Below are 27,398 nucleotides of genomic sequence, written 5' to 3'. Positions count from 1 at the left end.
TGCCCCTGGGATAAAACCCAGGTCTGATCTACCAAAGACAGAGTATATATCTAGGCAAGTCTTTACTACATGGGTAAAAAGGCAAAATAAGGAACCAAGAGTTGGGTGGGCAAAAATGTAGATTTTTTTTTTCTTTAAAAAATCGGTGTCAAGGAGAGAAATAACGCTAGTAAGGACGGTAGCCGCTTTGAGCTACTTTGTTCTGCAATGAAATTGACCACATTACCAAGGAACAACGGACCCAAGAGAGTAAAGGAAGCCCATTTCTATCTGCTCGACAGCCGGGTCCATGCATTAGGAGTGTTACCTTAGGACCTCATGGACATCTATCCCCAATAAAACACTGCGGGAAAAGTTAATATCTCATGACCTCTGAGTGGAACAAAGTTTGTTTAGACGTGGGAAGGTGGTGACTCTACGACTCAACTCCTATGCTTCTGTGGTTATTGTCCTTTGCGGTGGGATGATTCTGTGTCAGACCCTGTGCTAGGATATCTGAGGACAGTGACTCAGAGCACAGGCAGACAGCTCTGGTGGGGCTGGATTGGGGAGGTGGTGGAGGAACTGAGCAGAAAAGAGCGAGAACTCATGGCTGTGGACAATGGTGTGGTGAGTGCGGGGTGGGAAGGGGAGTGGGAAATGGAAAAAGGCAGAAATGGTGATGGAAAAACAAAAGAATAAAAACAGGCCTTCTGAGCTTGGATTTCTTTACTGATGGGATTATGTGAGCGATTTATAAATGCTCATTTCCCTCATAAAACTTATTTTATTTGAGATTTAAAAATAAAACAGTAATTAGAGTAAGTTCTTATTTATTTCAGGCACAAAACTGATAATTTATGAAGAAAAATGCTTCTGAACTGTGAATGTTTAATGCAGACCTCTTTTTCACGCTCATGGTCCCTGTCCCGGTCCCAGCGACAGTCCAGGCCCCTGTGCGTCCCCTGGCAGTACGTGCATTGGGGGCCGGAAGGTGACAAGTCCCACAGCAGGTGAAGGGCTTTACAAGCCACGTGTCTCACAAAAGCCTGTGGCAGTCCAGGGTGGGCATGTACGTGACACCATATCCATCTTTCAAAAAAATGAAAGCTAGTAATGACAACCCAGCTGTTTGGAAGAGGCCCTCGACTTCAAAGTTCATTCATCTCTGCAGTTGACTTTCTTCTCTTCATATAAACTCTTGATGTTCAAAGAATTGGCTGATTATTCTTGTAGCGAGTGTATAACGACAAGCAGATCCCCTCAACTTTCTAACACCCCAAAGCAGAGGAGAAATTAGATAAATGTTTTCAAAGGGAAGGACAATATCACCAAAGGACCACAGGAGGCAGGCAGACAGAAAGGGAGGGAGGGAGGGAGAGAAGAAGGGGGAAGAAGTGAGGGAAGGAGAGAGGGAGGAAGGGGGGGAGAATAGGAGAGAGGGATAGAGAGAAAGAGGAAGAGAGGGAGGGAAAGGGGAGGGAGAGAGAGAGAAGAGTAAAAGAGGGAGGGAAAGGGGAGGGAGGGAGGGAGGGAGAGAGAGAGAGAGAGAGAGAGAGAGAGAGAGAGAGAGAGAGAGAGAGAGAGGAGAGAGAGAAGGGAGGGAAAGCTTTGCTAAACTTGGACACTTTCAAGATTGGGTTATTTTATCCTGCATGTTTGACAGTGAGCTATTTGAGGATGATGGCTTACTTGTGAGAATGGAAATGAATTTCTTAAGCATTAGCATTTCTTTACACAATGCTTTGTCTGAATGGTTATATCCTTACTTTACGAAGGAAATTACAGTAGAATTTATGTGCGAAACTAAACATTTACAACCATTTAAGTTATAGCTTATTTATTATACCCTATACTTTTTAAAATTTAAAACCAACCCATACTAGTTTCAGTAAAATGGTGTTAGGTAAGGATGTTTGCTATATGGAAAGTCTATCCAAACTCAATGACGTGTTCGGTAATAGTATACTGAGTATATGTTTTGGGAGTTAGTGACACCAAATCTGATTCAAGCTGTCTATTTCGGTTGCATTGCTTCTGCACACAAAGAATCTGGGTAGCCAGGGGTTGCCTTGCAAATGGGTCATTTGCACATTTAAACGGCACAGACAACTCCCAAGTCTTCCCATCATTCTCTTTTGCACAAATCCTGCCAATAACCACTCCCGAGCTTATCATGGGAATCTAGATGATATGATATTACAGAACTCTTTTAAAGACTTTTTATATGTGCTTCGTGTACTTTTCTAGTGCTGGCACATGGAATTACTTTATTGCAAGTTGTGTGTGAAATATAAGTTAAAACACTGAGATATTTAATCACGAAGAACATAATCTGTTTGGTTGTATCATAAAGGAGGATAGTCAACTCAAGTTCAATTTGTGTGACTTAAGGGTTGCGTTCCGCAGGACGAGCAGACTGACTTGCCCATACCGAGTCTGTGTGGCATTGCGTGTCTGTGGTCTGGTGTGTGTCAGGGGTCAAATAAAGACCGGATGGAAGGGGCCTGGTTTGCATTCCTGTTGAGCTTACACTACCATGGGCAGGGAAGCCAGGAGGATTCTTCCTCCGGACCACACTTGGACATGGGCCCCAGAGGGTCACTGAGGTTGAACTTCAGTGTAGTTTATAAAAAACATCACTTACTGTCACAGAAGTGAAGAGAGAACAATTGCACAATGGTGGTCACAATGGTAGAAATACAGGTTGCCAATCAAGTGTTAGCAAGAGATTTAAAAATGGCTGTACAGCACCGCGTCGGAGGGCTGGGGAACAGCGGGACGGCATGTTCTTTCCCGCGTAAAGCAGATCCTGACGTCTGTGTTAGAAATGAGTGGGGAGAAAGTGCTTTTTTTTTTTTTTTTCCCCTTTTCTTCCTTTTTTCCCCTTCTGATCCTACCAGAATATTTTCTGATGTGGAGCTAGAGACAGAAGTGGAAGAGTTAGAAGAGAGAGAGAGAGAGAGAGAGAGAGAGAGAGAGAGAGAGAGAGAGAGAGAGAGATTCATGCATTGAAGCTACCATTAGTCTCTGACACTAGGATAAGGCAGACCATTAATCTTTTGCAAAAGTATGACGTTATCCAGGTAAGCTCTCTTTAGTGCTTCCCATGACAAGGACATGATAGGCCGTGTGAATGGAGGAGTTCCGATGTGTGTCCAACGGGCTCATGGAGGCGGGCTCCGCGGCTCTTTCCCCGGACACCCACGTTATGATAGAAATGCTTTGGAGGAGGGGTGAGGACACCCTAATGAAGAAAAGCAATACAGAAGGAGGCCTAGAGAATGGGTCACAGATGACACTGTGTAGCTGGGCGGAAACAGGTTGCACTTGCTTATGTGTCGTCCTCGGTCTTGATGATGTGGAAGAGGGTGACGTTGAACAGGACCTGGTGGCCATTGTTCCAGGCGTAGAGCGCCCTGTCCCTGGCGTTGTAGTCCAGCATGGAGATGTGGGAGTACTGGTTGTGGAAGGGGATGTCCGTGTACTCATAGCTGGAGGTCTTGGTGGAGTAGGAATAGTACACCTTGGCCCCGGTCAGGTGGGAGTTGGTGACGTACAGGGTCCCGCAGATCATGAAGGACTCGCCGGCACTCCTCTTGGGGTAGCCCGTGTTCCAGCTCTTCACCACCTCCAGGGTGTCTGGGTTCAGCTGGCTGATGACGATGTTGCCCGCGTTCTGGTTGGTGGCGTACACGGCCCACAGCCCGATTTCGTCGGCCATCAGGTCGATGTCAGAGAAGCCGCCCCAGGTGTAGGGGTAGACGTTCTGGAAGCCGGCGTATTCCAGGCTGCGTTGGGCCAGCACGCGGCCCAGGTCGAAGCTGTACTTGATGACGATGTTGCTCTGGTACTTGTTGAAGTAGAGCGAGCCGTTGTAGACCACGTGGTTGGTGCCCGCCCACTTGAAAGGGAGGTTGTAGGTCCTTGATTCAGCCCCGCTGACAAAGTCGGCCATGGACTTGTACTCACGGACTATTTTGTTGTTAATGTAACTGTCCATGTACCAGACCTGGGAGGATGAGAGGGGAAAAAAATAAATGAATGGAGCACCTATGTTCTGGACTTTGCTGAGAATTCCAAAACAAAGACAGTGAGAATCAACACACATCCGTATCAGGATGCTGAGGATCCCGGAGGACACATTATCTTAGGGCGGATGGCATGGTGGGCTTTTGCAAAAAGAGAGTGGCATGGGTTGGTGGAAAGGAAACAGCTAAATTTGCTGCCTTGAAGTTGATTGGCTTCTTGTCCTTTCTTTTTTAGACCGTTCAGTGCCCGTGACTGAGTGAGCCAAACACGTGTCAGTACAAATCACATCACTTTGTTTAGTCACCTGATCGACCCGTGCGATCAATAACTGCAAAAACACCGCCTTCAGCAAATTTATTTATTCTGCAGCTCGCTCTGAAAAAAAAATGTGCGGTCTAACTTGACACCACTGAACGTATTTCTCCTTTATGGATGCACAGAACCTTCCAGTTAACTAACCCTTGTTCACTGAACCTGCTTCTAGGTACACCTACCTCTTAACACAACCATTTCACTAATCTAGCTACAAATCTTATTTGGATGTAACCCTGTGAATCTTAATGTATAGTAAGTTCTACTGTAGCACATGCCCAGAGCTATAGTAAGTTTGCGGCATATTGATTTACATAATACAGGTATTGCTGATTTATGAAAATATCTGCCCATCCCCCAAAGTTTCAGTGCTATTTCCCTTAAAGTTAGCTCTAGACTCCATGAATATTTTAGCTTGTTTTGTGAATTGGTAAGCTCAAGTTTTTCCCTTATTATTATTATTTTTTTTTTGTGTGTGCGTTTGTGTGTGTTTTCACATTAAAGAGCAAGTTTTAGTAGAAATATAAAGAGAATTTTGTATTCTTATAATTTTTGCCCTGTGAAATGCAAAACAAGACTGAAGCAAATAAAAATTAGATTCACCCTATTGGAGGATTACAGGATAAAACATTTTACTAAGATAAATTTGCCTTTTATCTCTGTATCTGTGTTAATATTATCAAACTGAAAATATTTACAGTGATGTCATCGTTTCCAAGGTGAAACTCTATCGCTAAAGAAAATGAATGGTCCAGTAGACAAAAAGGTATAAATAAAACATAATTCTAAGCAAAGACATTGGTGGAGGCCACATACTCTGTTGTTTCTCTCGGATGCTAGAGGATCAGTCATCCAGGCACCGAATCGGGTTCCAGACGTTTTGACAGTAATTGGGCCTGTGATTTTCATCAACTTGCCACATGCTGAAATTAGAGAAACATAAACACACGAGGTGACCATGGGGCAATGATTCCAACACACAGACTCACAAGAGCAAAACAAGGGCTACTGAATCATGGGGTTGACATCACGTATTCTGAATGAATGATCATTCGTGTCGGGTGTCATACCTGTAGCTATAGTTTGAACTCAATACTCTAAATCAGAGGTGGGGAGCCTTTTTTCTGCCAAGGGCTGTTTGGATATTTACAACACCATCCTCAGGCCAACACAACATGATCCACTCAAAAACTAGCAAGGAGACATAAAACTCTTATTTCCCCTCGACGTGTGCATATTTCAGGTGTTGATTGGTTTCCTGGGCTTAACTGATCTCTGGATCCCGTTTATGTAGATGTAACATCAACAGGAGTTGAGTTGGATGGGTTAGTTAAAAATCTGCCCCAGAGTTCCCTTGGGCAGTTATCTGTGCCACGAATCTCATAGAATCAACAATTTCCAAAAGCGACAGCACGTGGGTGGCGTGGGTGTCCCGGCTTCTGTGGTGTTTGGGTAGAATCCAATGATGTGAACATATGGCAGAGGGGTGCTGCTGAGCCTCAGGCTGTTCAGACCAGGAATGGAGACAGGAATTATACCAGTGGTATAATCCTTCTGGTGCCTAAACCTATAATGGCAAGGGGCATTTCCTCTGAAATAGGTCAGCGGTGAAACCAGCAGTTTCTATTTAAATCTAAAGTAATATATTCACCGAACAACCATTTCCTGAGAAGCTATGCTGTATCAGGACCATGCTCAGTGTTGAGTTGACAAAATAGGTTTATATAGATAGAGGCATGGCTACACATGGTTACTACATAGATTAAATTACCATCTCCTGTGGGTTCATTTATGGTTTATATAAAAATAGGTTTATATAGTATAACTTTTTTAAATTGTTTAAAATTTAGTTTTGCTAATGAGTTTCAGGAATTTATGAAAACTGGCTGTTTTTGTAATTATAATTTTGTGGATCTCTGTGGTAAGTAAACACTGGTCGTTTCAGCTGCGGATGACATGTAGAGATTGGAAACACGAAGTCAACAGTGAAAGTCATTTCTGTTTCTTGGCTCCCCCTCACTGGCTTTTGTTCCAAGACACAATTACCTTTCTCACTTCGCTCTCTTTCTGCACGGACACAGGGAGCCAGACGGAAAGGGTGATTTTTCCTGGGCACCGGGAAGACAAATGTTCAGCAGAAATGGATGGCAAAGAGTGAAGTGAAGGGTTTTGGTTCACTGGCTTTTCTCCCGCTCTGCTCTCATGGGCAGTGAGACATGGGACAATGTTAGAACCATGCACACACAATATATTGTAAAATGCTATCTATTCAGAAAATGTACTGACGAGGCAGTTGAAGGATGTGGCCATTTTATTTCTCCGATGCCTTCTAAACATTGGACTTGGTAATATCGCGATAGCCCATGCTCAGGAACAGGTGGCATTTGGAATTCAGCAATATCAGTTGTTTGGATCCACAAAGCATGGAGACATGTCTCTTCTCTTTTGTTTCTTTAATATTGCACCTTGCGATGGCCCGGACTAATGGCTTCTGACTTTAAACCCCAAGGCCATTTCCATATGAGTAAATTAAATGGAATGGTGAACATTTCTTCACAATCTTCATTTCTTTTTACTTACGGCCATTGGAGAACACATAGCAAGAAGTAGATATGATTTGATCTTCAACATCCATCTTTTGAAGCTACTTATAATATATTTACCTCTACCACACATTTGTTTCTATTTAACCTTTTATTTTCATGTCTAACTCAGCAACTGCAGTGCCGGGGGAAGGTGGTGACAGGGTGAATATTACAGTTGCCATAAAAGGAACGGGCACTAGAATGAGTTTTCAGTGGGTGTGTGTGCGGCAAGCGGGACCAAGAATAACATGTGTCCAAACCCGTCTGTTTTCCAATAAATCGCAAATGAGTTTAAGCTGGACAATCTGTGTGCAATCAATTGCATAATAAGGCCTCACCCAGAGTTCTCGCGGCGATTGGAACCGCCACATGGAAGAGAGAGGCTGGCATGGTGCCCATCACGCAGCCGGCTGTCAACACGACTGCACTTATCTGCTATGTGCTTGTGTCCTCACAGAATGCCACCTCCCTGGCTGGGGATGGGGATCTGTCTGCTGCTTAGCCTTGTCTCCCAGTGCCTGGCCGAGTGCCCACACACACCAGGGCTCATTCAATATCGGTTGACTGTGCAAACATGACTATTACCACCTGGACATTTTGTTTTCCCTTTTGAAACGATTTTGGCACTAACATGGCAAAAACAACAACCCAAGTGTCATTACTTGGGATCTGGTGTTTTGAACGCTAATGATACTCCAAAGGCCATGTTAATGGGAGGAGGTACAGAGAACTTTCTAGATGGCACCGCACCATCGCCCAGGGGTAGAAGTGCTTAGAGGCGGGGAGAGGGCTGGGAGCCTGGTTATCAGCGACATTAAATGTCTGTCGGTGGTCTCGGGGGTTGCGAAGGCTTTCACCGTGCTTTTCAGTTTAATCCTCACATGCGTGTAATTACAGTGTGCATGTCTGGGAATACAGCCCGATTTAATTAAGCACAGGGGACCTCTCTGTCTGGGCTCTGGGATAGAAAACCGTGCGTTTAGGAGAGCACGACTTTTCCCGTTCAGGCCAGAGGGTGCACTGCTGTGGGAGCATTTTTCTAATTTCTATCTTTCGCCCAAACTTGAATTCTCTAGAAGTAAGCAGACACTTTATTTACTACGTGGGAGTTGCTGAGACCCAGCAGGCGAGGAGGCTCATTTGTTTTTTAATTATCTTAAACTTCGCACACTCACCACTGTCCACCTCCTTTTGCTCCACCCTGCAAATGTTAGAGGTGAAGTTCATTTCTAAAAAGGAGGAAGATCCCAAGAGTTTTCCCATGTTGTTCCCACAAGAGTTCCACGCGCCCACTTCTGGTCGGGCTTATGGTATTCACCGGGTACGACCCTCCCGTGACCTGGCCTGGCTTTGGTGGAGTTGGTGTGTCATGAACAGTCCAGGAGGGAAAAGCAGGGAGGCCAGCACACGCCTGGCTCAGCACACGCCTGGCTCAGCACATGCTACTGATCAAGTGTTACATGTATCCTTGGAGATTTTCTTGACCAGAAATTATTTTCCTCAACTTCTTTACTCCTCCTCCCAGTGTATTGCTTCCTTCAGACCTTGAGAGAGCACTGTGCTGTGGTTGAGTTGCCTCCTTACCCCCCCGTCATGTCAACTACTAACATGCCGTTCCGGAATGTGCTCCCAGCCTCTCCAGTCGGTTCCCTGCCATGGACTCACGCCATGCTGGCTTGGACTCGTCCCCAGATGTTCAGCTGGATCACAGCTCACGGGTCCAGGCTGAGTCAGGGACTGCAGTCCGGGACCCATATGCATGTGTGGCCCTTACGGTCTGTAGGAGCCGGTTTGGGAAGGTGCCTCCTTTGATTCCGTCAGTGGGTCGGAGCCATCGTGGGCAGCCCTGCCCGAGGGGCAGTTGTTTGGGTTTGCTCTCAGCACTGCGGCTTCCCGTTGTGGCCCAGGGCCCCCTCCTTTCCTGCAGTCTTTACCTTTCTCACTCCCTGCGGTGCCTCCCTCACACACCGCTTGTCTGTAATAAGACGCATCTCCAGTGGTGTAGCTCAGTGGTCGGCAAACTCATTAGTCCACAGAGCCAACTATCAGCAGTGACAACGACTGAAATGTCTTTTGAGAGCCAAACTTTTTAAACTTAAACTTCTTCTAACGCCACTTCTTCAACATAGACTCGCTCAGGCCAAAAACCGACTTCTGTGCACGGGCCACGAAGTTTCAGTCCCACTGTACGTGTGTGCCCGCACGTGGTATTTTGTGGAAGAGCCACACTCAGGGGGCCAAAGAGCCACACGCGGCTCGCGAGCCGCAGTTTGCCAACCACAGGGGAATCGGCTCTATCGCCAGACTGCTTATTTCCAACGTAACAGGCTATTGGGGAAGCGGGCAACTGCCAGTCCGGTGCCACTCATTCCCAGGGGCGTGGAAGCCATCGGGAGCACTGACCTTGCCCTTGGAGAGCTGGCCCTGGTTTCCCTGATACGAGGCACATCTGACCATTCCCACCATCGTACGGAACCCACGCACACACACAACGTGGACGCCGCGCCCTACTCACTGAGCTTCTTCATGCAGTCACGGAGCCGGGTCTCCAGGCTGAGCACCCGGAGGTGCAGTTCCTCGTAGTCGTAGGCACCCAGCTCCTCCTGGATCCCCGTGAGCACGGCCGACAGGTTCCGGATCTCCTCCTTGAACTGCGTGATGAGCCGCGCGTCCGTCTTGTACTGCTCCAGCACGGGGATCAGCGGCAGGAGCTCGTCCATCTTCTCCTTCAGGTCCTGCGGGGAGAGGGCCGGCCTCGTGTCAGGGAAACCAGGGCCGGCTCATGGGCCCAGAACAGAGATTACATACCGCACCCCCCAGAGGGCCAGCCCCGTCCTGTTCGCAGGACCTGCTCAGTAAAAGTTGGTTAAGATGAATTCATGTGCTCTCCAGCCTCTATCTTTCTCTGTATGCCATCTCCCCACACCGTGTCTGTCCTCCAGTTCACTCTCTCTTATTCCCAACAATCTTTTAAGTTCCCGGTAACTTCTAGGCTTTGCTCAAGTTTGTTCTAGTTCCTTAACGCCCCCCCCCCCCCCCCCCCCACCGGCCTTGCGTACATCTTTCTTCAACCGAAATCTCGTGTGTCATCCCTTTAGCCCATTCTCCTGCCAATACCCTCAGCCTTCCTGCCCTCCTTTTAGGTGAAATTTTAAATGCGGTTCAATGCCAGACGGTTTTTTTCTGCCCTCTGCCCTCTGCCCGGGCTCCTGGGGACCCGTGCGAAGCAGAGAAAAGGGCCAGCTGCCTGGCCCTCACACCGACACGTGGAGGTCAGACCTGCTCCCTCACCACCAGCACGCCCCTCGCTTCCTGGCTGGCAGGGAAGCTGGGCTGTGACCTCTTATAAAACCACAGCGTGTTTCATAAACGGCGTGCCGTGTCTTTGCAAGGTGGGCTGTCCCTTTTCCATAGTGGTGCAGACGGCATCCTCCTAGTCAGAGTTTATTTTAACCGATGGCCCTGTCCCTCAGAGTTAATAAAAGCTCACACGCACCTCGTCTCCGTTTCCAGTGTTTCTAAATAATTGCCCATAAACCACGGAAAGTAAAAAAAAAGGTCTTTGGGTCAAATCATAAAGCAACCCTCTTTCTAAGGCTATTGGTAATGATAGTACTGCCTCATGGAATATTTCTCGTAGTAGGGCATAAAAAACTTCACCAGGGGGAAGTTGAATTATTACTTTTCTTTCTGGTTTCCCCTTGTCATGGACATTGAAGTGCCTGTAGGTCTATGCGGACACTCCCCCGCGCTCTTGCAGGATTAGCTTTGTTCTAGCCAGCCTCCTGTGCGCCCGGACAGCTAATGGCAGGGCCAGTGGGGAGATGCCGGGCGTCCCCAGCGAGCCCTGACCCTGGCCTGGAGGGGCCAGCGCAGCTGTTTCTATCTGAGCCACAACGGCTGCCCAGCCCACTCGGCATCGCCCGGGGCTAGACAAGCTCACGGGAGCCAAACCTACCTGGAAGTGCTTGGTCATGAGTGTCTTCCGGTCATCCTCAATCTGCCGGAACTTGGCCTTGAGCCCCTTCATCTGGGTTTCCATCTTAAGAACGTACTGGAAATCCCTCTGAGTCCTCAGGTTTAAGACTTCAATGGACTGGGACATGTTCTGGACCTGTCCAACGAGAACACTGGCCGTCAGTTAGCGTCTGTGCCCAGGTCCACGCAGTCACCCGCGAGACAGCCAGAATGGCATCTACATGGAGAACTTGAGTCCCAGGTCCTATAGCGCGTTCCCACACAACACGTTTCTAGAAGGACAGTTCTCCCTGATAAAGAATTCAGCGAGAGACAGGTAGACCGAGGCAGGAAGTCATGAAACGGGCGTCCGAACATTAGAAATGACTGGATATCAACGAGGCCTTCACATGTCAGAAAAATACGTTTCATGAAATAGATTTTTTTATTCCAATGCCCTGTTTTGTCGAAGGTTAAAATGAGTAGTTTCTGTAAGGACTAACACTGACCTCTGACCCCGAGATCTGGGGTGCTTAGCCATGGTGGGTGTCAGGAGTGCCTAACAGACATTCAGTGCACTCTCTGTGGTACAGTCACCTCGAGACACTGGACAAACCCCCAGAGGAGGGGTGGATGGACCCAGAGGGGAGGTGGATGGACCCAGGTGCACGGTGGCGGCTCCTGGACCCCTGCTGGGCCCTCCTCACCCGCGGAGCCTGCTCTCGCAGACCTGGGAGAAGGCAGCGGTCACTGGTGTTGGGCAGGTGGGCACACAACACGGGTTCCCTGTGCCCCAAGCTGTTTAGAGAAGGGCACAGATGACCCTCCTCACTGTTGTGGCAGCGACATTCTGGAACCAGAATGAGGGACAGGGAAGGGGAGCTGCTGACTGGCTCGAGGAGGGGAGAAGGAAGCGCTAGGTGAGAGGACAGGGCAGTGCCTTCGGTACCCAGAGTATTGTCTCTGGGGCCGGCATCCTCCTGGGAGCTGGTCCAGAACCCAGAATCTTGTCCAAAAAATGTGAATCTGCATTTTATCAAGATCCCCACGTGATCCCTTTGTGAAATTTTGAGAAGCAACGCTTAACGTGGAGGGATTTCCTGGAGAAAAGCAAGTCGGAAAAGCCAGTTTGCGGGGTGAGCTCTCTCAGGCTTCCCCTGGGGGTGAGTGCGGGTGAGTGCGTGACTTCCTTTAACTTCAGAAGGAAAGACCACAGGACTCCCACGTATTTATTGATTTACAGTCACTCCTGCATCAGAAAGCCTCGCTTACAACCCAGCCTCAGGGCAGCGCAGAATTCCCGTGGCAACATCTCGAGCATCGTGGCTGCATCTTGGGTAAAGGTAATGCTCTCAAAATGCTTCTGAGTTTCACTACGGTTAAGCCTGAATAAAGAAGTGCCATTTATATTAAGGAAAGTGCACAGGTGAATACGGCGTTTGCATGAAGGCCCGCCCATCACTGCATGGCCAGCCTCTCCCTGGAGGCCGTGCCCAGGAGAAAGTGATGGGCAGGTGTGGGGTGTGGATGGAGTGGACACAGCCTCCTGTTACTTTGCCTTTGACTCTCCCCCTCGAGCTCCAGTGCAGCTTTCCTTGGGCTGCGGGAAATGCACCAAGAGAATGTGTGCCGAGTCCTGGTCTGGCCTCTGTGCTGCAGAATCGTGTTCAATGACAGAGCTAGTGATAGAGCTGTCCGAGGGGACAGGCCCTGGCTCGGCTGCCTTCCACCTCTTCCGCTGGCGGTCCCCAGGGACTGGTAAGCTTCCCACTGGTTACGGGACCCACAGAGAGACGGGGTCCCCGGGATTCCATGCGCAGGGAGGAGAGCCATCTGCCGTCCTGCTGTCCATCTCTCCACTCGTGTCCCGGTGCCCACAGCCTCTCCGCAGGGCTTGGCAAGCTCGGGGTCCCCCTTTGCTGGTAACATGTTGGAACTCTCCATCCTGGTTCTTCCCGTGAGTCACATGTCTGAGGGCTTTCAGATGTCAGTGCAAATTAACTCGGGTTTCACTCTCTTTCATTGAAATGGCAGCTACACTGGGAACAATCCAACCATTTTGTATGTTTAGAAGGCGCTGGGCGAACACAGAGAAACAGGTTTCTTCACTGTGAGGCTTCCTGTGAACTGCGAGGTGGAATCTTCAGAGCAAAGAGTCGTGCACTGTGTCTCTCAGGACCATTTCGTCCTGAGGACATCACTGGCCTCCTGTTCCCAAACCACACTGGGGAGTGAGCGAGCTGGACAGCGCGGGCGTGGTGACCTGTGCAGGGAACTGCACGCTGGCCAGCTTTGCTAAGGGAACAGCGTTAGGTTGGGCATGCTAACACCTGGAACATGGGAAGCCACTTGCGGTTCTCCTGGTATTCACCGATACAGTGCTGTCCAGCTTGCTGGGCTGCTGGGCAGGGCAGTGCTTAGTTAGGCATGGGGCCCACCAGGGGCGTCTCGAGACACTCATGGGGTATTGAGAAAACACAGAACTGGAGGGGCGTTGCTACACAGTCTGCCGGTGAGTGACATCGCTCGGTGGTTTTGCCTCAGGGAGCATCAGCTTCCTCCCAGGGGTCTTGAAACTATGGCCCGCGGGCCACATGCAGCCCCCAGGGGAGACTGATCCTGCCCGCCAGGTTTTTTGGGCAGTGAGCGCAGCCAAGGTGTTACAGTAGGAATTAGTAGTTCATATAGTCCGGCCCTCCAGCTCTCTGAGGGACCGTGATCTGGCCCCCACTTTAAAAAGTTTGAAGACCCCTGTAGGTGAACCGAGAGAGGCAACCTCGTCTGCTCTGCGGGTTGAACAGATTGGACAGGAAGAACAGACGGGAGCTGTTACGAACATTGCTGGTGGGAGCAGCGTTCTCCTACCACGTGACATGCTTGGTCCATGGGAAATGCGAAGGTCAGGTCCTGTGTGCCATCGGGGACCTGGGAATGGCATACATGGGGATGCCTGTACTCGGAGATTCAACGCTTTCATTTTTCTAGCTTCTCTTAACTTCCTGTGAAGCTCTCATGGATGTCTAGTTGCATGGATGGACATGGCCCTGCGTGAGTTGTTGAGGGAGATGTCCTCCAATAGCTCATGCCACCTGATGCATCGTATCACCCCCGACGGCAATTAAACTTGTAGCTGCTGCCACCTCCCCCTCGCCCCCCGTCAGCCTGGCCACCCCAGCTGTGCTGCTGTACCAGGGACCCCGCTCAGACAAAGTCTGAACGAGAAGAATGGGAAGAACCTTCCATTGTTGCTCTGTTTTGTTTCGTTCTTGCTTCACCACATATCAATAACCTTTCACGAGCTGACTGGTGTCTGTAACAGAGGGAATCAGGGCCACTCAGCAGTTGATTGTTGGGGACTGGCTTCAGTAAACGACTCGATGAATGCCATTGAGTGAAATTGAAGAGCGCGATGCTCAAAGGCGTGCCTCAGAGAGTGATGGCAAATACGTGCAGTTGTTCGTTATCCGTCAGAGAGCTTGCGCAGTGCATGCCATTAGTTGGCTTGCTTGCAAGGTTCATAATGGAATCCCAAGAAGCCTGGTGTAATTCTGAGAGTCAAGGCTCCATTTCTGGCAGCATAATAAGACTCCCTACTCTCTCCCCGTTCTCCCCTATATCTTAAGGAGACACCAACTGAATGTTAAGATAGATGACAGAGAGCCAGTCTAAGGAGATGGGGTTGGAAGCAGTGAAAAGCCACAGCAGTAGAACAGAGCAGGAAGCGGGAGGGACTCCTTCCGGGAAGGAGCAAACACTGGGAGGACCCTGATCCCCACGCCCCCCCACTTCCTTTTCAAAGAGCAGTGGATTTCAGCCGGAGACCCGGGACCCCTACCTTTTCCAGCAGCTGGCGCAGCTGCCTGCTCTTGGCATCCCGGGAGCACAGGTTCTGCTCCGGAGCCACCACTGTGCAGATACATCGGCCATCGGGGTCCTGCGCGGAGCTGTACACCTGCCACCCCTCCTTGGGGCTGACCTGCGTCTGGGGAAACGAGAAAGCACACCACACACAGACCCGTCAGAGCAGGGAGAAGGCCAGTTGGTAGCATTTGAAGCAAAACATCTTTCAGGCAGTGAAAGTCTGGTTTTACTCTTTCCAGTTAAAAAGGAAGCGAGGAGACGGGCTGCATGGAGCACAGCCTCCTTCAGTTACAGCTTCCTTAGCAGTTCTCTCCCTCTAGGCTCCGTGATGGATACTCAGCGGCCTGCCCCCTCCCCAGTGCTCTGTGGACAGACGAATGCTGCTTTAGGAGAATCTGATAACCACTTACACACACACACACACACACACACACACACACACACACACGACCAGTCTTTCTCCGTAGGATCCTACAGCTTGCCTTTCTCAAAAATAGTGGCGATTAGTGTGTGTGTGTGTGTGTGTGTGTGTGTGTATATATATATATATATATATATATATATATATATATTCAGATTTACTCATGTGCGATATTCTGAAGCAAAGCTTTATCCCAAGGAGCTGCCCTTGCATTAAGGGCCCATTATTATTTTTTAAAATACGTTTTTATTGATTTTTTTAGAAAAAGGGGAAGGGCAAAGGAGAGAGAAAGAGAAACATCAATGCTGAGAGAGAACTATGGACCAGCTGCCTCCTGCACACCCCCCACGGGGGATTGAGCCCACAACCTGGGCCTGTGCCCTGACCAGGAATCAAACCATGACCTCCTGGCTCATAGGTCGAAGCTCAACTTCGGAGCCTCATGGACTGGGCCAGGTAACTGTTTTTAAAGGCCAGTCACATGGATGTAGGAAAACCACCAACCATCCAGGTCACTTCTGATTGTGTGTTTCCTGTGAAAACAGCTCTATGGCCGCCTTCAGTGAGTGCTGGCTCACGCCCACACTGGGACCTGACATTCCCAGCATCCCTTCTCGGCTTCCCAGGACTTAGCAGGCCAGGAGGGTTTCTTTTCTGGCCAGGGAAGAGGAGGACGGATGCAGTCTAGAAAGGAAGGAGGAGAGATGCAGTCTAGCGAGGCCTGGGAAGGCTGGAGAGGGGCTGGGTGGGCCTCTGAGATGGGGCTGGAACAGCACGTGATTGGAGGCCAGCAGAGCACTGCCTTGCGACATGCCCAGAGTTACTGGCTGCTCTGTTTGCCTCCGACGTCGCAACCAGTTCTTAAAGGGACAAATCAGGCAGGCTCCTCTCTCCCAGAGCCGCCGGGGACTGGCATCTCTCTCTGGGCTTCTCAGCGGTCATCTCCTAGTTCTTCTGGACCAGCCCCCAGCTCCTCACGCACTATCAACCAGCACACCGTTCTGTTTCTTTTCAAGGGGTTCTGCGACACTCCCATCTTTTGGGGCTCCTTTCGCAAACACCCTTTTTGGGTAGTTCATAGAAGTCTCCTATTGTCTCGCCTGTTTCTGGGGCATTGGATTTATGAGTATTTCTATCTTTTTCATCCTCCCTCACCGCTGCCTCCTAGGATTTATACCTGAATATCCAGTTGGGATAGAAAGCTGTGTTCAGAATTACATATTATTACAGTCAGATAGAATCTCAAAGAATATACCTTTTGAATGAAAGGAGAAAACAATGCAAAGAGATTACGTACAGACCGGAGATGGAAACAGCTTAGCAGTGGTTTCGCTGATATGATTAAGGTTTAAGCTTAGTAACAGGATGGGATTAATACATCCAGACATAGGTTTTGTAGATGTGGCTGGGCTTCTGGCATTGGACACAAATCTCAAAAACTGTCAGAACATTAAGGCCTGTCACTCGAATTTAGCTTTCGGATGAAGGAGCAAGGGCCACCCCAATTATAATGTCCGAACACCTTCAACAGCAGCGCCAGCAGCGACCTTGACACCTGGCAGCGTTCATATCACTGTCCACCCTCCAAGTGTTTGACCACAGCCAGGCAGGGGTCAGGGGTCAGGCGCTGCCTGGAATGAGGAACGTGGGGAGGTGAAGAGGTTTGGTGTTCACTCTGCATTTCCCGCTTCATCAAAGTGCAGCCTGCAGCCTCGCCTGTACTTCCAGTTGTCTCCCTGTAAGAATCATTGTAAAGAGCCACGACCTTCTCTACCACGGAGTTAGTCTAAATGATCCCAATGCAACACGTCACCTCCTGGGCGGTGAGAAGGGACCTGGAGTGCGAGGCAGGCCACTCTAAGAGGAGACCCCTGTTTCGGGTTAGTGATGAGTCCAGGGGGTGGCGGAGTGTCACACTCGCGTTAAAATGAGGATCCAAAGGAGACAACGGAAACCTCCCGTGCAATGGAGGAACTAGGTGGTTGTGCAAAAGGCTTGCTTCCATTGTACCTTGTAGGAGCAAGCATTCAGGTGTCAGTCACACGTGTGTAAGAGTGGCAGCAGACTTGCTCTAGCCATTGCTTGGCAGCTCACCGGTGCTACGGCCTTTGAACATGGTAGTGACCTTGTAGACCAGGGGATGTTATTCTGCCCATTTTATAGACGAGGATGCTGAGACTTGGAGACAGGAAGGAACCTGCTCCAAGGTCATGGGGGGGGTCATCAGCAAAGCTGGGATTGGTGCCTGCCCAGTCTGAATTGGAGCCTGGAAGTTTGCCAGGGAACCACCAGTTACCCGAACCTCCCTGCGCCACGAGCATGGCCGTGTTAGCATTGTCTGAACAACTGTGAAACCTGCACTGGGACCTGGAGGGTGTGCGGAGTCCATGACCTTCCAAAACACCGCCAGTCACAGCGATGGCTGGTGCAGTCCCTTTGAACCTTCTGTGTTAAGTAGAACTAAATGAACTATTTAGAAGTTCTTAATATTACAGAAGTCATGAAATATTTAAGAGTGCTCTAAATAGGAGCATGAAATGACAATTTGCACAATCGGGGTTTAAGTCTGCATTCCTTGCTTATGATCTAATTGCAGAGCCGTCTTTGTGAATGCAAAGCCACCACACGGAAGTTACTCCAAACTTCAGGGCTTCTCCCCCCGCCCCGCCAAAGATGCATACACGCCTTCACAGCTGATAAGCTCAGTTTTTAAAATGAAATGTTTTGATAAGCACTGCCTTTATACTTATTCAAAGTGTAGACACATTTTTTTGGGGGGACACCCTATATTGATTCAGCTTATGTAGGATTTGAATAAAATAGCCAGATAGCCGGGCATAGCTGCCAAAAATAGTGTGAAAATTCCTGGCTTGGACGATTCCTAAGAGCCTTTCCAGCATTAACATTTGATGATCTTAATCTAGGAAGTACAGATTCATTCGTTTTCACCGCGGGAATTCTAAAGTATAAGCAATTATCTTGAATAATTAAGGTGGGAAAAGGCCATCACGGACATTGCTCTTGGGCAAGGTACGCCACTTCTGTAAAGCATGCGAAGGAGAAAAGAACCTTTGCCAGCTGGTCTCTCCATCCATTCTAGTAAGTATCATAGCACAAACTTTCCAGAACTTTCTGAGGCTTTCCTTTTTTTTTTTTTTTTTTATCCAAAGGAATATTTGGTTGTGACTGCACATCTATAAACCATAGCGATGCTTTATACTTTTCAACCAACAGATTACCAACCAGAAAGTAAAGAACATAAACTTACTTTAAAATGACAAAAGAGAGGCCCTAAGAGAATCATGCATTCTTTTGGAAATTCAAATTCTCCGCCATCAACATTGGAAATAACCAAGCCAATGTCTTATCTACACACAAGTTGTCCATCTCGGAGGCAAGGCGCGGAGTTTGAGGAGCTCAGTGCTGAATTTCTCCATTCAGTTCCACTCCCGGACGGAGTTTATTACACAACCGAGCTGGTGAGCACCCGGTATTCACATGCACAGTGAGGGCATTTGGCTCGGGGATTAGGAAGTGGTGTGAGTTTCTTTGTTTTGTAATTGTTGGTGACAGAATGCTTTTTTTTTTAAAATGTATTTTTATTGATTTCAGAGAAGAAGGGAGAGGGAGAGAGATTGAAACATCAATGAGGAGAGAGAATCTCAATCAGCTGCCTCCTGCAATGCCCCCTACTGGGGGTTGAGCCTGCAACCCAGGCCTGTGCCCTGACCAGGAATCGAACCATGACCTCCCTGGTTCAGGGGTAGATGCGCAACCACTGAACCACGCTGGCTGAGCTCCTGTGCATTCTTTCTAACGGCAGTCTTCTTTCCATCCCTCCAGCCACACACCATGCAGCCAGGAGGGGAGTCTCGGCACCTGGCTCTGAGCTTTCTTAAGTCACTGGAGGGCAGAGGGAACATAAGGGCAGGTGACAGTGCATCTCCCGTGAGCTTTGCTGGTGCCCAAGCGCCAGGCCAATCAGGCTAATTATGTAACTAATTTGACCCCCTGGCTCTACTCCGTTCATGCACATTAATTGATAGATTAATTAGTAGTAGTAGCTGCAAACAAGTCTTGAACATAGACTGTCTCGTGCCTTTTTTACTGGCTTTTTCCGACTGTACTTGCGGGAGTCCGTGGCAAAAACAGATCAGAGGAAAACATAGACCTTCAGGGGCGGCAGGGAGACTGTCTCTCTGGAACAACCCGTCTATTAGGTGTATGCACTTCTATTTGAAAAAAATGATAGTTTTTGTTTTTGCTCAGGAGGGTTAAGAGGATTGCTAACTAAGGTGGGCTTCCAGTTATCAGAAGAGACTTGGCTTCTAATCTGAGGAGGGCGAAGAAGCCATTCATTTTAGGGAAGAGAGACTACAGGAGTTACACTTGTAATGGAAAAGTCTTTATAAAAAATTAAACAGTGCTGAGAGAAAATTAAACAGGCACGCTATCTGTTCTTGGCGTTTCTTAGCTTCTTAAGGTCTTTCTGGCAGGCTTTAAATTGCTGAAGTTTTTATTTTATTTTATTATTAGTCATTTATGTTTAAAAGAGGTTGGCTTCTCTGGCTGAATGCATTGCAAAGTCACAGGAATTCAAGTTCAAGGAAGAACCTGCTATTGCACAGCTAGATTAGAAAGGCGAGACTCTGTAGAAACAATTAATGGGATTTATTAAGAGAAGATCTAAAATACAAGAAACAAAACAAATCAAATGTCCTCCCAAACCTCAGGTTAATATCTATCGTTACGTGAACGCTCTCTACGCTGAAGCATTCAGTGAGTCTGCTTTTTCCTTGCGCAGGTAGTAGTATCTGGGGAAATCTATTCTTTCATGGAATTTTTACGCGTTCATTAAAAAAAGACTAACGTTACACCCGCCCAGAGAAGGAAAAATCTCAGCCTTTGAAATCGCAGAAGCCAGCCCGCTGGTTAACGCACGCACTCCCCCAGAGGCCCAGCCCGCCCGCCGCGTGACTTACGAAGGCGTCTGGCGTCCACAGCCTCGTGGTGTTGAGCTCCACCAGGGCGGGGAGCGTCTGGGACATCCAGTTGGAGATGATGGCCATGGAGCTCAGCAGCGCACCCAGCTGCAGCAGGGGCGGCGGGCTCATGGCTGTGCAGCTAACGAGTTTTCCTGGGGACTGGAGACTGCCTGTGAGGCTGGTGCCCGGCTGGCAGCTGGGAGGCGTGCCCACCACAGCCACATTTCCGCAGGAAGAGAGATCTCTCCCCAGCTCAGAGGCAAGACAGGCTGCCTTCTCCCCTCCTGCCTGCCCGGGAAGTGCCTGCCCCGCCTTTTCCCTGCTCCCCAGATGCTTGGATCTCTCATCCCAGGAGTGCTGGGCAGGCCTGGGCTGGTGTTTACTGGAGCGGAGGTTGCAGGGAGGGGAAATGGAGCTCGCCCTGCCCTCCACCAGGCAGCGAGCGTGCAGAGTGCATTCCCTCCAGGGTTTCTGTGCCTGTAATGGGCTGCTCTTTATCCCTCATAAAAAATGCACCTTCCCAGGGAGGGAAGCCAGCAGGCCATCCCAGACACCACGCGGTGCCTGCAGGTTGCTCCGGGCACAGTCAGGGCAGGAGAGCAGGCCTGCAAAGGAGTTCCAAGATAGGAGAGGTTTTCTTAAACAGTTGCTTAACATGAGCTTTGTTGCCTCTAAAAAAAATAAAAAAATAAAAAATAAAGAAAAAGAAAAGAAAAAACACTCAAAGAGGAAGAGCTATTGCCTGCAGGGTCAGACAGCCTCAGCGGAAGGCTTCTGGTGTGGGAAGTTCACGTGTGCTTCCAGGAGATGCTCAGGCACCAGGCAAACTCGGGTAACTCTATGTTCTCCCTCAGAGGCACAGCCACGGATGCCAGGAGTCTGCCTCTGAGAGAACAGGTGACTTAGCGAAAATGCACAGAATCGGAACCAGGGGGTTGGAGGGCTAACCTTTGTTCTCATGTAGTTTGTTGCGTGACTGGCCAGTGACTTACAATCTCCCCGGCTTCAGGTTTTTATGTCTCTACCGTTTCTCTCTGCTCTCCCAGGCTCTCTTCAGATCTGTCCGTCAGGGTTTCGTTCGAAAATGTGTAGATGGAATTAGAGCCCCTGGCTCCCTTCGTTCTATCCTCTACAAACACCACAGATCGCCCACATCCCCATCTTTGACCCCAAATGGTAGAGGTTGTCTGCATCATATATTGGGTTTAAAATAAAAATAGAGAGAAGACATAGGGAAATATTGTTGAATGAGAATTACATGTTCTAGAAAGAAAAAAAAAATACTTTTTTCCTTGAGAGAATTCTGAAATTGTTTGTAATTGGAATTTTCTGTCAAAGCTCTGTATTTTTTCTGAAACAGTTTTGGCAGGCAAAATGAAGACAGTGGCTTTAAGAAAATGGAAGGTGGTTCATGTTTATGGAGATGTGTGCCCTTTAGTCTTAACAACAGCTTGAAAGTGGGGTGATTGCTGAGATACCCCCAAACCCTCCCTTCTAGTTCATAGGAACCAGGTTGTGATTTTCCCCTTTAAAATACACCCAGAGGATTTCAATTGACTTTTAATTTTTAACCAAGTGTCCAGAAAACAAAAAGTAACATTGTTGTCTTTAAAAAATCATACAATATAGGAGAAAGCAATAAGGATAAGAGCACAATTGTTTATATACTGATCTCAGTACTAAAGAAAAAAGTATTCCTAAAAAGGACTGTGAAATTTCACCTTTGGAGTACCTTGTGTCAAGAACAAAACAGCCAAGTGGATTCACAAATCTAATCCCGTCAAAATGCACCTGTAACTCTATCTGACTCTAATAAAGGAGGGGAGTATCTTTTCAAGAGATTAATTCCTCAAGTTGAAAACTAATACACATGCAATTACTGGATAATTTAAGATGCAACATGGCAGATGGTAATTCTACTTATTAACAAAACTGTCAGTTGACAAAATAAGTCTCTTTAGAAGAATATAGGCTTTAACGTCAGGAGGAACCAGACTCTTCATTGCAAATCTGAAAGAAAGGAAGAAATAAAAATCCCACATAAAGGGAAAGCTTCTCGCAATTTCCCAGAGATCCGAGATGCAAATCACCACACTGAAGACAGAGAGAAAACAACAGTGAAGGCTTGTGATTCGCTGATGTTGATGAACAGCAGAAGAGCGCTAATGTGTTGTTTTTAGAGCAGGTTTAAATGGCACATGTTGAAATAGAAAAGCTTTCATTCTAATGATTATTAGTTGTGGGACATAAACGTAGCTACCATTTGTACAGACCTAAATAGTTTTCTGGTGCTCCCAGACTCCAGCGAAGTGATCATCATTCTAATTTCCATTCTGGAAGTTGAGTTCTAGTTTGCAAAACAGGATGGTGATTATTCTTTGTTCAATAACTATAAAACCTACAAAATGCATTATTGCTAATGGAATGCTGAAAGATATTGACCAATGCATTTATTTATTAGTTTTCTTATGGTAATCAACCTTCCTATTATCCAGAGAATATTTAATGACTAAACCTATATAATAAATAATTAGTAAGCAAATAAATAATGACCAAAAAAAAGACTTATAGGTGATCCTATGTGGTTGTGACATGTTCTGTCACTGGAATTTTATCCCCCTCCCTTGATTTGGAGCACAGAAATTTAACATCGCTTTAATGCTCAATGTACTTTCTAGTTTGGGGCTATATGTGGGTTTCTGGGGTAGGTGTGAGTAGGTGTGGGTTTCTGGGGCAACTCAGCTGAGGTAGATATGAAAAAAGTCAAATGCATAGAAAGACCCTATGGCCACATAAAAATATGGTAGAAAATCCCAAAGTTTGACCTTAAGCAAGACAAGAAAAAGAGAGTGGGATTACTTGTTAAGCAATAGGATCTTAAAGAAGGAATCATCATCTAAGTGTACTTTATTGTAGTTTAAAACATTGAAACTTTGAGGTTGGTTTGAGGAAGGGAGGAAATGGCGTGTTAGATGGAGTTGTGGAGATCAACTGAAAAAATATTGGAGGAGGAGGAAGAAGAGAAGAATTGGGTAGAATAATGATATGAATTGTGGTCGGGCTCAAAGAACAGTTGAACCAAAGTGCTGTCAGGGACACCTCTTCCTCTCCCGCTCGCTGTCCCTTTAGAGCAGACCTTCTGGAAAGAGTTGTCTGTGCTCACCATCTTCGGTTTTTCTCCTCCTACTCAAGTTTTTGTCAGCACTTCTTTACTCCACCAATCAATACTACTTTTGTCAAGGCTGACAGCAACCCACACGACTAACTTTAGCAGCCAGTTCTCAGCCCTCAACCTTCTTGACCTCTGGGCAGTATTCATCAGACGTTTACTTTCTCCTCCTCAGAATAATTCCTTTCCTTGGCTTCACGGACACCACATTCACTTAGTTTTTCTCCCCGACTCCCTGACCTGTCTTTCGCAGATTCTTTTGTTGATTTTTGCCCCTAATCTATATGCTAATGACTCCCAAATTCATTTCTTCCTCTCAGACCTGTTCTATCAATCCAGACCTGTACATCCAATTATCGGCTTGACATCCCAGCTTGGATGTTTAATAGACATCTTAAATTGAACACGTTAAAAAAACCGAGCTCCTAGTATGAGGTCCCCATCTTTAGCAGACAAAACAGAACCCCAAAGAAATAAACAAACACAAAAACCACATACACTCAGTCATTCCTATGTAATCCTCCCCATTTCAACCCCAAGGTTTGGTTCGTCAGGCCAAAAGGTTAAGTTTCAACCTTAACTTTTCCTTTTAAAAAAATTACATCTTGGTGCAGGGGTTGAACAAAACAGAAAATAAAAATTAAAAACTCATGGGTGCTGATTGCCAAGGAGAAGATGGGTAGTGCAGGAAGGCACAGGGGGATAAATGGTGATGGAAGGAGACTGGACTTGGGGCGGTGAACACGCTGTACAGTGCACAGATGATGTCTTGTAGAATTGTGTGCTTGAAACCTATATAATTTTGTTAGCCAGTGTCACCCCAATCAATTCAATAAAAATGAAAATAAAATAAAATTGTATATCTCTTACTGATTCCATCAGCAGGTCTTCTAGTACCTATTTTAGAAACAAATAAGCCAATGCCATATATTGCACTTTGCATGTGTATATTTGTGTGCCTGGTGGATGTATATGTGCATGCAAAAATATTGAAACATTCTGCTTATGGCTAAGAATGCTTTTCCTTGCAAGGGTCAGAGTCAGAAAGCAAGCGGCTGGGGTCTAAGCCTAGAAGTACTGTTTCCAAATCTTGTTATGTGTTCTCCTGATAAACCTCAGGTCATCCAAACTTCAAATGCATGTGGAAGCAACCTTCTCTGCCTCTCTCGCCTTTGGCTAATGAAGTTTTGTCTTTCCCATTGCCTGTGGTCCCTTCTGCCTTCCCTCTGTTATTAGAGAAGAGTTCAAATAAAAGGGTTAGAAGGAGGTGGCTGTCTGTGTGTCCAATCACCGGACTCCCCCGGTTTGGCCCTGGGCAGCTAATTAGGGGCCACGGAAAGCTCCTGGAAGTCAGTGCTTTGCAGTTCTTGCCTGGAGGTTCCAGGGATGTCTTAAAAGCGTTCACTAATGAAAGAAGGAGTTTAGAGTGAAAACCACGCGCAGAGTTGTTTGGAGGAAGGATTTCTGTCTTCTCATCTCCACCTTCCTCTGCGAGGCCCGAGGGGATCCTGTGTTGGCAGCGGCTGCTGCTTCAAAGGAGGGAAAACGGGTGTGTGGGAGGAATGCATTCGGGGCAGACAGCTCCTTCCTTTCCCCTGACGTTCTTCGCCAAGTGGAAGACGTGGGAACACATACATTCAGGATGAAGCCAGAGGGAAGGAGGGGGCACAGGGCTGGGACAGAGAGACCCTCAGACCACAAGGCAAAGGATGTAGACTTGGTCTTGGTTTAGCCCCCGCCTTACTCTGCATTCTACAGCGGGAAACGAAGCTATTAAAGCGAGTCTCCTATGCAGCCCTTTCCCTACCATGGAGTCACATGGAGGAGCCACCTGTGTCCCTGCACACCCACACACAGACTCCTCCCACTCTGTCCTGACACACTGCTGTCCATGCAGCTGCCCAGAGCCTCGGGTTCCTGTGTGGAAATTGGGGTTAACAAGAGAACCCAGTTCCGTAGGCATGGGTAAGGGTGGAGTCCATGTCAACCTATGAAGTGCTTGTCACACACAGGCCCCAGAAGATAAGGAGCTGTCTGTCCCTCCGTGTTTGGCATGAGTCCAGCACCCAGGAGTGTCTGGGCCTTCTCTCATCACCATGTGAAAAGGAGAGAAGGAGACATTGCGAGTGATGGAGAAGGCCATCAAGCTTCGGGGTGGATTACGCACATAAAGGCTTATCTCGAAGAGTTTTAGAAGTGCAGCATATTCTTGATTCTATTGTGGTTGGTTCATAGGGATTGGCTGCTCACAGCATCCTAGGGCGGGTCTAAGCCATGCCCCTCCCATAGACCAGCCTAGGGGAGCGGCCTATTGCAGCCTGTCTTCCCAGAGCGCATTCTAAGGACTTCACTTGCAGGAACTCATTCAACTCTCACGCAAACCCTAGGGGTCGGTATTGTTGGCACAACCAATTTATACACGAGGCACTGAGGAACTGAGAGGTCCAATGGGCTAGTTGAGGTCACATAGCTAATCAATGGCAAGGCCAGTATCTGAACCCCAATAGTCACATCCTCAGAATCTCCTTAGTCACGTGCTCATGTGCACACAGCACACACAGACAAGAACAATGTGATCATGGCAAATATTAATTTCAAAGGTTGTCCTTTTAAAATAATTAGAATTATTGGTTATGATTTAGCCATTGGCATGCTAAGGTGTCTTCCGTTCCTGAATTTATCTTTGCTTGTGATGGGACAGAGCAGTCACCCGAGTCTCAGGTGAGGGCTCGGCCCCTGCTTCACTTCCAGTGGCATCTGTTTTTGGGTTTTTCTACCTCGCCCACCTCGCCAGGCAGCCCGAAGTGTTAAATTATTGCCAAAAGCTTTTCAGAAAGACATTGCTTAGGAAGAGGCACCTCAGCGCGGTGGGGAAATTGCCCGGTGATGAGAAGTGGACCGTCTCTGTGGCAGTGTGAAAGGATACCCTCGCTTCACATGTGCAGTTTTCTAACAGGGTGTTTCCTAAAGCTTATCCCCCTCGTGAAATCTCAAATGGATGTTTAGCAGGAACCAAAGACCTGTTGGTAGTAAATAACCCCAAACATCAAAGGATGGAAGAATGGGCTAGTTGAGGTCACATAGTTAATCAATGGCAAGGCCAGTATCTGAACCCCAATAGTCACATCCTCAGAATCAACAACTCTACTTCAACAGCCCAGCTCTGCAGGGTGAGTTTCATGTAGGGGCCTTCGCTGTGTCATTTGTCTGCACAGCCCCTCGCCAGCACGTGTAGTTAGGGTGGTTCTGTAATCCTGGTGTCAAAAGATCTGCACTTGCAGGAAACCAGGCAGGCTTTGTCCTTGGAAGGGCCATGAGAAGGACACATTTTGTAAAAGGGAGTCAGAAAAACAGGGTCGGTCATAGAAGTACCACCCTGTAGATGAAGCTGTATAATGCTTATTTCCTCATCCTCTGGGCTTTTTGTTTCCAGGCAACTAAGAACTATTAACCTTATGAAGATGGTTTTAGTAACGACAGAAGTAGCGATAACCAAAAGAGGTCCAGTGACATACAGAATTACGAACTTGACCGTGGATAAGCAAAATGTTTTTGACAAATGCTGTCCAGCGTTATTGGTGATCCCCCTCCCGTTTACTACCTTTTGTTCTCCCCACATTTTTCAGCTTCGGTATGTGTTGTGTTTTGCTGATAGAAAAACACAAGCGGAAGCATGTCATTACCCTCTCATTGACCTCTAAAGACACCGATCTATGAAACATTAAGTTCACTCGCTGGGCCAGAAACCGTAGTACACTGAAAAACACAAGGCTAAGATGCACGGCTTCATCTTTTGAGGAGTTATCAGTCTTGGAACAGAACAGAACAGAACAGAACAGAAACAACTGTGGCCATTTGGGCCGCACAGTCCCAGCCTTACCGGGATGCTCAGCGGAGGCGAGAGAAGGCAGGGCGAGTGCCATTGGCGAAGCGATGGGGAAGGGCATCCTTGGGAAAGGGATGGGGAGGACTTCATTGAGAAAGGGATGGGGAGGACTTCATTGGGAAAGGGATGGGGAGGACTTTATTGGGAGAGGGATGGGGAGGACTTCATTGGGAAAGGGATCGGGGAGGACTTCATTGGGAGAGGGATGGGG

The 27,398-nt window shown here is 47.8% G+C and overlaps 1 protein-coding gene across 2 annotated transcripts in view; it reads right to left on the bottom strand.

The window, feature by feature from the left end:
• Positions 1-795: 795 nt before the first annotated feature.
• OLFM3 (olfactomedin 3) overlaps positions 796-27,398 on the bottom strand; it is a 77,747-nt gene continuing 51,144 nt past the window's right edge. Inside the window, exons 1-6 of one of the 2 annotated variants that reach the window (XM_084865129.1) lie at positions 20,130-20,411; positions 14,701-14,847; positions 10,867-11,022; positions 9,424-9,643; positions 5,140-5,246; positions 796-3,991 (exon numbers count right to left, since the gene is read on the bottom strand). In XM_084865129.1, coding sequence (XP_084721255.1) covers positions 3,314-3,991; positions 5,140-5,246; positions 9,424-9,643; positions 10,867-11,022; positions 14,701-14,847; positions 20,130-20,261 — 1,440 coding nt within the window. In that variant the 5' untranslated portion in view covers positions 20,262-20,411 and the 3' untranslated portion in view covers positions 796-3,313. Of the gene's footprint in view, positions 3,992-5,139; positions 5,247-9,423; positions 9,644-10,866; positions 11,023-14,700; positions 14,848-20,129; positions 20,412-27,398 lie in introns of those variants that run through there. The other variant, XM_084865130.1, reaches the window with a different exon arrangement.

Source organism: Pipistrellus hanaki (genome assembly GCF_964339955.1).
Source record: "Pipistrellus hanaki genome assembly, chromosome: 18".
NCBI classification, from domain to species: domain Eukaryota; kingdom Metazoa; phylum Chordata; class Mammalia; order Chiroptera; family Vespertilionidae; genus Pipistrellus; species Pipistrellus hanaki.
Note: the sequence above shows the minus strand (reverse complement) of the source record. Positions and strands in the feature narration are given on the sequence as shown.